Below are 14,173 nucleotides of genomic sequence, written 5' to 3'. Positions count from 1 at the left end.
GCATGTCTTGGCAGAACACCGGCTCAAATTTTAGATCGAGCTGCAACAAACGTGTCGTTTATCCACAGTGAGAAGGCGCTTCTAAGATACTAATCCTCATCATGGCGGATAATAAACTAAGTTTCTTCCAAGTGCCATTATCACTGGAGGACTAGGGGGACATGAATGGCAAAGCCTGCTACAAAGTAGGGGTGATAGCTCCAGAAAATAACTAACTAAAGTGATTAAATCCATATTTAAATTTTTTTTATTATCATTATTTTTTGGTGGCTTTTGTTATGGTTTACAAACTCAGGGAGTACATCTCTGGATACAGAAAAGCTTTGAGAACAAAACCCAAATGATTTACACCAGGGGTCCCCAAACTTTTTGACTCGGGGGCCGCATTGGGTTAAAGGCCTACTGAAACCGACTACTACCGACCACGCAGTCTGATAGTTTATATATCAATGATGAAATCTTAACATTGCAACACATGCCAATTCGGCCGGGTTAGATTAGTAAAGTGCAATTTTAAATTTCCCACAAAATATTCTGCTGAAAACGTCTCGGTATGATGACGTTTGCGCGTGATGTCACGGATTGTGTGGACATATTGGGACACCATTGTGGCCAGCTATTAAGTCGTCTGTTTTCATCGCAAAATTCCACAGTATTCTAGACATCAGTGTTGGTGAATCTTTTGCAATTTGTTTAATGAACAATGAAGACAGCAAAGAAGAAAGCTGTAGGTGGGATCGGTGTATTAGCGGCTGGCTGCAGCAACACAACCAGGAGGACTTTGAGTTGGATAGCAGACGCGCTACCGTGAGTACGCAGCTGCGGCTTCCAAACATTTGATCGCTTGCCCGTACGTGCGTGCCACTTTGTGCATGTCACATACGTAACTTTGGGGAAATATATGTGCTGTATGAACTTTGCGGAGGTGAACGGTACTTTGGGTTGTGGGATTGAGTGTGTTGTGCGGGTGTTTGAGTTGTATTGGTGGGTTGTATGGACGGGAGATTAATTTGTGGCATATTAAATATAAGCCTGGTTGTGTTGTGGCTAATAGAGTATATATATGTCTTGTGTTTATTTACTGTTGTAGTCATTCCCAGCTGAATATCAGCTCCCACCCGCCTCTCACAGCATCTTCCCTATCTGAATCGCTTCCACTGCCCTCTAATCCTTCACTCTCACTTTCCTCATCCACAAATCTTTCATCCTCGCTCAAATTAATGGGGTAATCGTCGCTTTCTCGGTCCGAATCGCTCTCGCTGCTGGTGGCCATGATTGGAAACAATGTGCAGATGTGAGGCGCTCCACAACCTGTGACGTCACGCTACTTCCGGTACAGGCAAGGCTTTTTTATCAGCGACCAAAAGTTGCTGTTCTCTACTAAATCCTTTCAGCAAAAATATGGCAATAACGCGAAATAATCAAGTATGACACATAGGATGGACCTGCTATCCCCGTTTAAATAAGAAAATTTCATTTCAGTAGGCCTTTAAAAAATATTGGCCGGGGGCTGTGTGTATATATATATCCCTACAAGCTTGTTTTGCAGGTTTCCCTGCTCTTCAGGGGAGTTTTTTGAAGTGTCTGAAGTCTGAGTATATAGGGTAACAACATATATGTAACAACCACAGCCACTTCAATAAACTCCCGTGACAAGCAGGGAAACCAGCGAAACAAGCTTGTCGGGATGAAATATCCTCCGTGTTTTTTCCTGACCTAACGTATATGTGTATATACTGTATACATCAAGATGCTGTTTGTTGTCCATTCTTTAACATGTACAAGACATATAAGAACTGACATTACAGATTGTGTAAAAAAAATGCTGGAATCTCAATGTATCCCGGATGTAGTGTGCAAATAACTTGAGCTCATTCTTGATAATAATTGCTAGTTTTGCTTTATCATCACAGTTTGCTAATCTAACCCTTTGCTGTCCAGACTTTGAACCGGAATTAAGAATCCCCCGAGTGTAACCACTGCGTCGCACCTCACAATAGATTATTCTCCGCTTTGATTTAAAAACGCTCTGCCACAGGCCGTGCAAATGACGGACGTAAACGTGCGCCCGCCAGCAATATACCATTAATGCATCATTTAGGTTTCCATTAGAATGCTGTTTTCACACAGGGAGGGATCGACCTACCGCCTAATTTATTGCCGGCGAGGAGGTAAGCAGGCAGGTAGGGAGAGAGATGCAAGCCGACAGATGGCGCGACAAATGAGTGTAATCCCATGAAAGTGCTGTTGCCGCCATGCTCCCCTCGTGCACGTACTCACACCCCTTTGGCTGCCAGGCCTGAAATGTGTTCACTCTTGTTTTCCCTGTGAGAAATCACAAGCAAGGCCAACATAGGAGAGACTGAGGTTCTTCAGTGCGGGTGTCATCCACTCAACTTTCCCAGCAAACTGTTATATTGGTGCTACATCATCATATGACATAGGAATCAAATATGAGGAATTATTTATTTTTTTTAATATTGAAACAGAAAACTTCTTACATGGTCAAACTTCTGCCTTAATGAAGGCAATGGTTTAAGTAACATTTTAGCCAGGGATGCACGGTAATTATTAGCTTGACGTCATACCGATAAATTGCGCAGATAAAATAAAATAAAAATCGCTCCAATGATGTGAGATTGCCCATATTGTGCTGGAAGTGGGTTGAGGTGAACAAATCAAGTAGAGATGTCCGATAATATCGGCCGATAAATGCTTTAAAATGTAATATCGAAATTTATCAGTATCAGTTTCAAAATTATCTGTATCTGTTTCAAAAAGTAAAATGTATGACTTTTTACAACGCCGCTGTGTACACGGACGTAGGGAGAAGTACAGAGCGCCTATAAACCTTAAAGGCTCTGCCTTTGCGGGCCGGCCGAGTCACATAATATCTACGGCTTTTCACACACACAAGTGAATGCAAAGCATACTTGGTCAACAGCCATACAGGTCACACTGAGGGTGGCCTTATAAACAACTTTAACACTGTTACAAATATGCGCCACACTTTGAACCCACACCAAAAAAGAATGACAAACACATTTCGGGAGAACATCCGCACCGTAACACAACATAAACACAACAGAACAAATACCCAGAACCCCTTGCAGCACTAACTCTTCCGGGACGCTACCCCCCCGACCCCCCAACCCCGCCCACCTCAACCTCCTCATGCTCTCTCAGGGAGAGCATGTCCCAAATTCCAAGCTGCTGTTTTCAGGCATGTTAAAAAAAATAATGCACTTTGTGACTTCAATAATAAATACGGCAGTGCCATGTTGGCATTTTTTTCCATAACTTGAGTTGATTTATTTTGGAAAACCTTGTTACATTGTTTAATGCATCCAGCGGGGCATCACAACAAAATTAGGCATAATAATGTGTTAATTCCACCACTGTATATATAGGTATCGGTTGATATCGGAATCGGTAATTAAGAGTTGGACAGTATCGGATATCGGCAAAAAAAGCCATTATCAGACATCTCTAAAATCAAGTGCTCCTTTTCTCCGAGATGCCTTGCTTGGTAACTTCCCCTGAGCTTACCGTAAACTTTTGCTTCTCAATTATCTTCTGTTACGCCCCCTATGAAAAAGAAAACATTGCATGTCACCCCACACTATCTCCACCCCCACACTCTCCGCCGCGACCATAAATAGTATAATTTCTCCATAAAATTGTTACAAGTACACCTCTCGGAAATGAGCAAAGAAAAAGGTTTCTTGAAAAACAAGATCAGCTTCCAAGCCCTGGCAGGTCGCTCTCTCCACATGACCAAAGTTATTTCCGCCCACTGCCGCTGTGAGTTGAGTTATCGCCGGAGTTCATAGCTGATAGCGGGACCAGTGTTGCCAATGACTGCTTATTTGTAAGCGACTTTGGGCTTGTTTTTTTCTCTTGCAAGGTCTGTGAGCCACCTGTTGCGTTGACTTGAAACGTGTGGTTGCTTATTTTGGCTTGCTTTTTCTGTCCCCACTATAAAGCAATTGGCAAGCGGGGCAAAATGGATTGCTGGATGGATGGAACAGTAGGTAGTTTGTCCTTTTCCACACAACATTTCCTGGTTGTTACGCCCCCCCGCCCCCAAACACCTTCACGCAAATACAGTAACACATATGCAACTACTGAGTAAGAAGTGACGAGACAGAGGGAGAGTTAGTGGCAGTAAGTGTTGAAAACGTCATGAAAATATTTTTTAAAATATTTATTTCAAAATTCGAGAACAAGATGGCAGTAAAGGACTGGATTAGACCTTAGGTGGAAATTGTCTTGTGTCTGTAAAAAAGTGTTTGTCATTTTTGTGTTGAGCTTAAACAAACTTTTGCACAAATGAAACAAATTGTCCAGTCCTATGTTGGATGTATTTTTGAAATGTATATTAGGATGTTTGGGTTAGGCGAATACAGTGGGTCTGGGTTAGTTTTGGCCCAATCCCTCACTTGAAAAAGCGTGAGTGAAGATTGCACTACCGACCTGGTAAGTCCATATAAGTCCAAAAGATGATGCACTATTATCTCCTCACAGATGCTACCTGGTGGTTGTTTGAGCACACTGCAGCCAGTCCTGGATAATCTTTCTCAAAGGAATGACTCAAAAATGCAACCTTACCTACTGTTTATATATTCCAATGTGTTGTTTTTTTTGCTGAGCTGTGTTGCAAAAAACTCCAAAGTGAGACTTTAGGTTACATGTTGCTTACATTGGATGTATACAACCTCAATTGAATATTAGCAACCAAACCTTTTTCACTTTTACCTCTTGCAGCTGCTGGTCTGGCCAGAACAGGCTCCAGAGGATGTTACCATGGTGACCATCACGCCGGACTACCCCAGCTCACGACACACGGGCTTGGTGAACGGACTGATGAAATTCACCTGGTACTTGGGGTCCATCCTCTGCTTTACCACACCTGGGGACGGCCCCCGCAGCGCCCCTACTCTGCTCCAAACACACGAGGACAGTGAGTACACGTATACTCGTTACCAGTGTTAATGTAAAATACCTATTTAGCAACATATTCTCCTAGTTTGTGGGGAATTTCAAGTCCCTACTTTTGAATACACCAAGGGCCTGATTTAGTAAAGGTTTGCGTGCACTAAAACACACTCCAACTTGATAGCACACACAAAACTGATCTACTTAACGCGTGCAATCCGTCTCCGTCTTCATTAATATGCAAAATGTGTGTTGATCGCAGCACGCACACAATACCGGGAGAGGAAAATGCAATTATTTAGCATATACAGCTTGATTTACTAAACTAGAAAGTTGATTGTGGCACCTAAATTAGCGTCTTTATTTAGCACATCCTAAAGGTACGTGCAAAAACTGACAGGATCAGAGCCAGACAGACAAGAATCCTCCGTCTACATATTTGCACTGCCTGAAATAAAAAAAAATTTAAAAAATCATTAGACACATTGTCTATTCAGCAACATCCTTTTATAATAATACTGCATGCAAATTAAATTGATGCATTGTGGTGTCCTTTATAGACCTGGGGCGATAACAAATTTTGCTCAACGATATATTGACCTACAAATTATTACTGATACAAGATATTATTGCCATTATTTGTTTGAGACCAAATTAACCACTGATGAAACAATGATCCCTAATGATGCAAGTATACCCTTTCAAATGCGTTAAACTTGTATTTATGGTAAATTTTAACGATGTAATTGGAATGTAAACTTACATTTAACAAAAATGTTAATGCAAAAAATGTTGTGCTTTAATAAAAGTCACACCCAAAAGCATTCAAATGTGTTCTGTTGACCCCTAAAACATACACAATAAAAACAATTAAAAAAAACGGCTAAAAAAGTTATTGTGACCAAATTATCACAGTTCTCATCGTTGAATGTGCTCAAAAAGTACTTACACACACACTAAAATCTTTTATATTGTCTTTGCAGAGGAAACATCAAATATTGTTCTAGCTTCATAACAGCTATAGTATTTTTATTTGTGTGTTTAAATATGTTTATCTTCCTTCATTTTAATTTGTAAATGTTTTAGAATGTTATTTTAATAAATGCAAATTGGTTGATCAGTGTGTTGCACTTCCGGCTTATGTGACGTCAGGCGAGTTCACTTCCTGTTGTACGGACGTCAGTCTGCATCTGTTTCAACTCGAAACTGTCGAGTATGCATCGATCATTTTGTGCAAAGACAGCACAGCCTTCTTGTTCAATTTGAATACTGTATTTTCGCTGTTTAGACAGTAATGTGTTTATTAGGGCTGTGAATATTTGGGCAACCCACGATTTGATTTGATTCTTGGGGGTAACGATTCGATTCAGAATCTATTCTAGATTGAAAATGAATACTTTTTAATAACATTGGTTAACTACATTCCTCCGTAAAAAAGATAAACAGCTCTGATACATTTCTATATTAATTAAAAGAAAATTGGTTTTGTTTGATAAAATCCTACCCAAACATTTAATAAAGTCAAATACAAATAAGTCAAAAATCGAAAGTAAAGCAAATATGTACAGCAGATATGATCATCTACATCAACAATATGATTTACCTGAGTGGCTGAACAGAACAGATTTAAAAGAATATATATATATTTTTTAAATCGATTAAGAATCGTTACCAATAAAAATCCTGATTCATTCGAAAATCGATTGTTTTCTTTGACACCCCTAGTGTTTATACAAGTTAAGGTTGGGGTATGACATTTCTTAATGGGAAAATACATTAATGTCACTTGTTTTTAAGCTATCTAGCAAGCTCACGCTAGTCCTTCAAGTCATTTATCAAAGGGCAGTTATCAATCACGGGTTTTCAATCATTTTAATATATTAAAATGAATTTCCCCAAAGGGACCAATAAATCTAAATCTAATCTAAATCTAAAATCTAAAAATGACGGTAATACTAACAGTCGGGAGTTTTATAGTTAACTGCTGCTAAAAGTGACCACTGTGCCTCTTTCAGCCGTAACAATGCATGCATATGGTGATTACTAACGCTGGAAAAGTCACAGACTAAATTTTCATTTATCGTTCAGTTAACTGACTTACCGAATATCAGCCCAGGCTTAGTCCTTAAGTGTTTTTTTTTATTGGTGTTTGTTTTAACATATTTCCTATATGAAAAAAAGTTCTTGAAGTATGCAATTTTTGCGTCTTGAGCACAGTAAGTGCAGCCTCTCTCCAATGGAGCGCACCATCAGCACTGTTCCTTTGTAGATGCACTTTGGACTGTGTCTAAATTGCCCCTAAAAAAGTGGTGCATGTGTCCTGAAAACATAGCATAACGCCACAGGTGGGACCATGCTAACATAAATGTGCAGTAAATAATCGAGTGTCTCTGTGGTGATGCCCTGTGTAGTACACGCAAAATTCACATTTAAATATGGCGGTCTGCACCTCTTTGGAATTGTACACAGTCTTAGTAGATCACACGCAACACGCCCACTAATAGTACACGCTATTTATTGGTATGCACACGCTGTTTAGCGCTTGGTGTATGGATATTAGTAAATCAGGTCCAGTATCGGCCTGCATTCAGGATGTTTTCATTTAATCCACGCACCAGAGAGTTCATAAATATGTCATCAAATTCCCAAAGAGTTGCATTTGGCAACACTTTTAGAGATTTTAAGTGACCAAATGTTTATTTGGGGTATGTCTGTGGGATGTCAGAAGGTGTGCTGACAAACCAAGCCGCACTCCAATGCAAAGTCAGTTTATTGAAAATAACACCACATGTTCGGCTGCTTATATCTGTCACATCTCGTCAGATCAGATTGTAATTTGTTGTGCTTTTGTTGAATCACATTAGGTTGCCAGGGGGAATAGTAGATCTGCATCAAATGTGATCTACATTGGTTCACTTGCTTTTGTCACACTCAGTTAGTTAGTTTGCATTTACCTTTTTAGGAAATCTCATGTATAGGATAAGGAACAAGTGATTACATTTTGGGGCTGATACAAATAATTTCTACTATGTTAGCTTTCATTTAAATGATATGCTTCAATGTCTGTTTGTGTATGCTAGTGGCCACATAGACAAAAAATTGGAGACAGACAAGAGTGTTCACTCCATTTCTTTCTTACATTTTGGGACTGAGCCGGATAACTTCTACCATGTAAACTTAAGTTTACGTTGCGAGCTTCAAAGTATGCGAGTGTGTGTATGCTAGTGTGCCCGCCTCCACCCACAGAGACAAAGATAGTGGCGTAAGACAAGAGTGTTCACTCCATTTCTTTCATTCCGCCATAAACTCCAAAGTGCCTGACCTGCCTGGAACCTCTCTACACATCACTGGTTTAGACATGCTAGTATTTATAGCCAGCAGGTACACTAATAATGACTGCCACAAGTGCACACACACTGTATATATAATAAACACTAGCCTTAGGCAGACAGACGAGCAATTATGACCCAGCATCAATTACTGAGTGTAAAAAGTGATATGAGAAGGCATGTGTACACACACATGCATACACACACACGCGCACACGATCGTTGAAGGCCATCGATCGGGTGCCGGGTGTGTTGCAGGGTTAACGGTGTGTGTAATTCTTGCTTGATGACGGCTTTTTGTGCGCGTGTTGGATTGTGTGTTATTGAATGTCTCAGATGAATAGCTTAATCGCTCCGCCGGGAGAAGGCTTAGAGAGCAATAGACGAGATGAGAAACGACGGGCGCGCTCGAACCCGTGCATGTGTGTGCAGCTCTGGTCAATGCAGACCTGATTGGTTGTCAGGCGTGATAAGAGAATAGCAGACACTCCACAGTCCGTTTGTTGTGCTTATCGTTTCGCCACTTTACTATAATCTGACTTCACATAGTGAGGCGTAAGTCATTTTGATTCAAAAGATTATTATTTTACAAAATACTTAAAACTATTTTATATCTTCTGTGATGTATTATATGCTGTATGATGCATGGAGTATTTGTTTCAAACATGCGTAGCAAGTTACATGAAGGAACATTTCGTGGTTACATTTGCAGTATGCGCTGTATTTGAAGTATGACTGGTCAGCATTCTGCAGCTTTATGCACTTTTACATATATATATATACTGTGTGTGTATATATATATATATATATATATATATATATATATATATATATATATATATATATATATATATATATATATATATATATAATTAATTTTTATTTATTTATTTATTTATTTATTTATTTATTTATATTTTTTGGGATAACAACACATGTTCAAATCTATACATCAACATGTGACGTGTGTGTGTTCCACAGCACCTGGCCCTGTCCGTCAACTGAGTTTTACCAAGATCTTGGACACATCTGTCCAAGTCAGCTGGGCAGAGCCTGAAGAAAAGAACGGCATTATCACCGGTGAGAACTTTTTTTTGTATTTTTTTCTTTTTTTTCCCAAAAAGTATACACTCCAGGCAAGTTTCCATCCTTTCTTAAATGCTGTGAATGTTGTGCGGCGTCCACTGTTAGGTCTTTTATTTCTTACTTGGGATCCACAGACACGCGCTTGTTTGGAACCCTTGATTGTTTGCAGCTCATTCATCATCCACTAATCTCCACTCTCTGCAGTCTGTTTTAAAGACTTTATCTTTAACATTGTCTTGGCCGACGCCTGCAAAGACCAGGATGATGTTTGTGTGTTAGTGCATACACACGTACATGTCTTTATAGTCTTCCCATACTACCTAAATGGTGAAACACACTCAGACTTTTCTTTATCACATTTCATGATAACGTCTCTTCTCCGTGTTGAAAACGTTGGGTTGCACGTGCGACTGCTGTTACAAATAAGTATTCCTAGCAAGAAGTCAAGTGAAATCAGAGCTAAAATGCCTGTGGAAATCCTTCCTCTCTGTATTTTGTAAAAAGTTATTACAAAGTTCTTGAGATCGTTCATCGTAAAGGGACAAAAAGTTCTTGAAACAACCAAAAAAGGCGGAGAAAGGTAGCTGCTGTGTTAAACATGGAGCCGACAACCTGATCGAGTTTGCACTTTGTCAATGTCTGTATAAACTTAGAATAAAAGCCTATTTATTAATGTGTATACATACTGCTCTGTATTCTTATACATGGACAGTTTTATTTAAGAGACTTTCAAAAAAATTAATGTCTGGTGCTCAATAACTAAACAAAAGCAACCATTCTATTGGCTCTAATGTTTTGCCCCCTAAGTCTTCCTGTACCCAGAGACTCACTCCCTAACTTTCTAAAGAAAAACAAAAATGAAATGTAAAAAATGTATTTTATAGTTTTCAAGAACAGGAAAAAGAAAAAAAATGTATTTAATAATTTTAGTATTGATTATGTACTGATACTATACTTGATATTGATAGTGTTGACATCTGGATCGATCACCCCTACTTTACATTGAAGCTTTAGCGTTTAGCTTCTTGTGTCGTCCTGCTCTGTGTGTGTAGCATGCTTAGCCATTTATTTTCCTCTAGTCTTCCAGTGATAACGGTACGTGGAAGAAAATGTGTTTATTTTCAATTATTATGGTGGAGATTAATATCCTACAATCACGTTTCATCAAACATATATTAACGTTGTTGCCCGAGGGGAAACTGGTTAACACATGGCACTCTGACAAAGCTTAACCTATTGTTACTACAACAATCTACAAGGTTAATATAGTTGGCTTCTCTTTCTTCCCCTCCATCTATCTGCTTTATTTTGTATTTGAAGTTATAATTACATATATGTATTGTTGCATTTGAAACAATTGTATTGTTGATAATAGAGGTAATTATTGTTATTATTCATTATCAATAGTGCTATTTCTATTGGTATTTGTATTGCTCCATTTGTAGTGTAACAATGTTCATTGTCATTTCTGTATTATTCATATTTATTTTACTAACTGCTTCTTTGCTATCACTTTTACCATCATATTTGTACATATCCTATTTGCTGATGTTGTTGTTGTTGTTGTTATTGTTATTGTTGTGTTTGCTGTTGTTGTTGTTGTCGCTCTGTCTTATCCCTCTCTTGTCCCCACAATTTCCCCCACTGTCTTCCTTTTCTTCTCTTTCTATCCCCTCCTGCTCCGATCCAGCTGCACCAAATGATAATATAAATAAATTTAATAAAGTCGAATACAAATAAGGCAACAAGAGAAGTATTGCACACTTCTCTTTTGTAAAGTAAATCTCTACAGTTCAGTGTTTCCCATAAACTGCCAAGATACCTGTGGTGGTGGGGGTGTGGCTATGGGCGTGGTCACCATGACATCATCGAGTAATTTGCATAATTTACTACAATGATTTGATTTTTTCTAAAAAAGGCTCAAAAAATGTATACTTACTAATTAATAATAACAGTTTTGTTTCAAACGTCCATCCATCCATCCATCCATTTTACAATATAATAACAACACTGTATGTACATATTTATATACAGATTTGAACAATAAGTTATTCACTGAAATATATTTATTCATTGTGGTTCTCACAAAAAATATATCTTATAAAAATATAAAAGCTAAAATGTCTCTTAAAGCTCTGCCCCTTTAGTTAGTGCATACTAAATAATTTAACTTTAGCCTACTACTACAACCATATTATTTACCAGCAACATAAAGTGAAACAGAGGCAGAGGTGTCCTGCCACAGTCAGTAACAAATAAACAGAAAACAGTAGTGGTGGTAGATAGACACAGAGCTTCATCAAACATCTGATCCACTGAACAAAGAGTTCCAAAAATCTTGATCCTACATTTCTCTTTTGTAAAGTAAATCTGAACAGCCGATATGGGCATCTACATCAACTATATGATTTGCTTGAGAAGCTGGAAAAAATAAATAATAATAAATAAATAAAAATAAAAATATTTGTGGCGGCCTTAATTCTTTCGTGGCGGGCCGCCACAAATAAATGAATGTGTGGGAAACACTGTAATATTTGCGTGTTATGCTTTGTAGCATATCAGTCTGCCTAATCATGGCAGACTTCATGAGAGACAACAACAATTAACTTTTGGACAAATGATCCAGGACCTTATATTTCTGAGCCTGAATATAATGAGGATGAGCTACACTATTTACAAGCTGTGTGCTAAACGGATCCAGAAAGTAGCAGTATTGCAAACTACCAACATAATAAAACAATCACTTACTGTGCAATGTCTGCATTCACTGGAATGCAGACGGATGGGATGTTTAAAGCTTCCTGTTTAGATGAAGAATTGATCATATTCCTCACGCAGGTATAAAGAAAAAAACAAAAAAGAAACGAAACAAGCGTCTTTTCGTGTTTTTCTCACTATTTCCAGGTCTAAGTTGTATGTCATAATTGACCAAATTGTTTGGTTTATGGCCACAACCTTCTACTATCCAGGTGAGAGCCATACTTTATAATCCAGAATAAACTTTCACCAACTCAGAGTCAATGCAGCAACTCACCGGCTCAATATGTCAATAAAGCAGCATAAGCTAGTTAGCGCTTTGTGATCACAGAGTCGCTAAAGTAGTCGGTCTGCGTTAGCGCTTATAATCACAATATCTCTAATACTTGGTTAATATTCAGGTCGCGAGATGTAAATGGAGTATTGGTAATGGCGGTTCTTGGATGTTTTCTAAAGGCCTTTATGGGCGGAATAGTGTACTCCCACTAGCTGCATTGTTAGCTACCTCGTACTGGCCATATTTTACCACTTAGAATGAATAAAAACAAGAAACCATATGTTCTTGTCTTCTATAGGGATTGTTAATGATAGGAACAATTCCACTTTAATAGTGTATGGAACCATTCCATCAGATTCAGTTATTTTTGGTGATATCTGGCTTGTATATTTCCCACTTATCATATATTTCATTGAATCAACATTCAGATTCAGTCAGTCATTAATGGTGAAAAGAGCATTGAAAGTGCTCGCTAGGATCAACATTGAAATAATGTTGAATTTTCAACCATTTCTGATAATGAATCAACCGTGATTCCCCTATATCATCAACATGGAAATACTGTAACATTGAATTCCCAACAAATTGTGGCAATGACAAACATTAGTTTAACTCTATGAAGTAAATGAACAGTAGCCATATTGAAGTCAAAAGTCAAAACCGGTCACATTGTTGCAATAGTGCAAAACACACGCACAATTCCACTTCCACTCCCAACTCCACTGTACTGTGTACCCCACATTCACCTGCCACCTAAAACACTTGGGATCACAGTGAAGTGACTCAAGGCCGTACATCTGGTTTTCACACACAGCCGAGTGTGAGGGCTTATTCAATCAAGGGCATCTCACACATTATTCTTTCATCCTCTACCTCACAGCGGGCAGGGGCCTTACATTCTCTCCTGGGCTTCACGCACCAGCACAATTTTACACACACACACCTTTGAAGGTGCCGGAGTGTGATGATGCATGGCTGTGAAGATGTGATGGGACGGACGAGGATTTAGACTGCAGCTGAACTTCCCGCACGCTTGCTTCATTTCTGTCCCGGTCGCTCCACAATGTTGTGCAGGTGCACCGTTCTAAAATCCAATGTGCACTCCTCGTCCCACAGGCTACACGCTGTGCTGGGAGGTCTCCGGCGTGCAGTCGAGGCGTGAGGAGCGCGCCCTGTCCAACTCCACGCTTCAGTACCAGCTCACGGGCCTCACCTCCACCACCATGTACACGCTGAAGGTGGCCGCGCTCACTGCTGCGGGACGGGGCGTGGTCACCTCGTCCAACATCTCCACGGGAGTCCCTCCAGGTATGACTAACAAGTTGACAAAAATTACACAAGAAAGCAGACACAATACTCCGAGAATACGTGTTTGAGGTATTTATGTGAATTTTTTCAGTGTTACAGATAAAGAATTATTCATATCCCGAATCTTACCCAACTATTTTAGACAAACACAATATTTTGTACCATTTATAAGGATTCTCTAAATGTGGCATAGCGAGACATCTCTTATAGAAAATACTGTTGGGAATTACCCTACTGCCCAAAAAACTGATTTTATGGAGGATATTTTTTGGGAAGTTTCATCCCAGAGTCTGTTTACTCGTTCTCAGCAGGGAATCAATTCCTGCCTCCTACTTGGAAAACAACTTTGAGAAATCAAAAACATTGAGGAACACTACTGAAAAAAAAAATAAATTAATGTATTTTGCCACGATTTCCAGCTACAATACCCCTTTATCTAATTAAAACCCACTATAGTTAATATATTGTCTGTACATCA

The 14,173-nt window shown here is 39.0% G+C and overlaps 1 protein-coding gene across 3 annotated transcripts in view; it reads left to right on the top strand.

The window, feature by feature from the left end:
* Positions 1-14,173, top strand: part of LOC133634106 (protein sidekick-1-like) — a 962,694-nt gene that overhangs the window by 838,709 nt on the left and 109,812 nt on the right. For all 3 annotated transcript variants that reach the window (XM_062027111.1, XM_062027112.1, XM_062027113.1), the window contains 3 exons: positions 4,768-4,963; positions 9,249-9,347; positions 13,504-13,695. In XM_062027111.1, coding sequence (XP_061883095.1) covers positions 4,768-4,963; positions 9,249-9,347; positions 13,504-13,695 — 487 coding nt within the window. The remainder of the gene's footprint in view (positions 1-4,767; positions 4,964-9,248; positions 9,348-13,503; positions 13,696-14,173) is intronic.

Source organism: Entelurus aequoreus, linkage group LG18 (assembly GCF_033978785.1).
Source record: "Entelurus aequoreus isolate RoL-2023_Sb linkage group LG18, RoL_Eaeq_v1.1, whole genome shotgun sequence".
Lineage (NCBI taxonomy): Eukaryota > Metazoa > Chordata > Actinopteri > Syngnathiformes > Syngnathidae > Entelurus > Entelurus aequoreus.
Note: the sequence above shows the minus strand (reverse complement) of the source record. Positions and strands in the feature narration are given on the sequence as shown.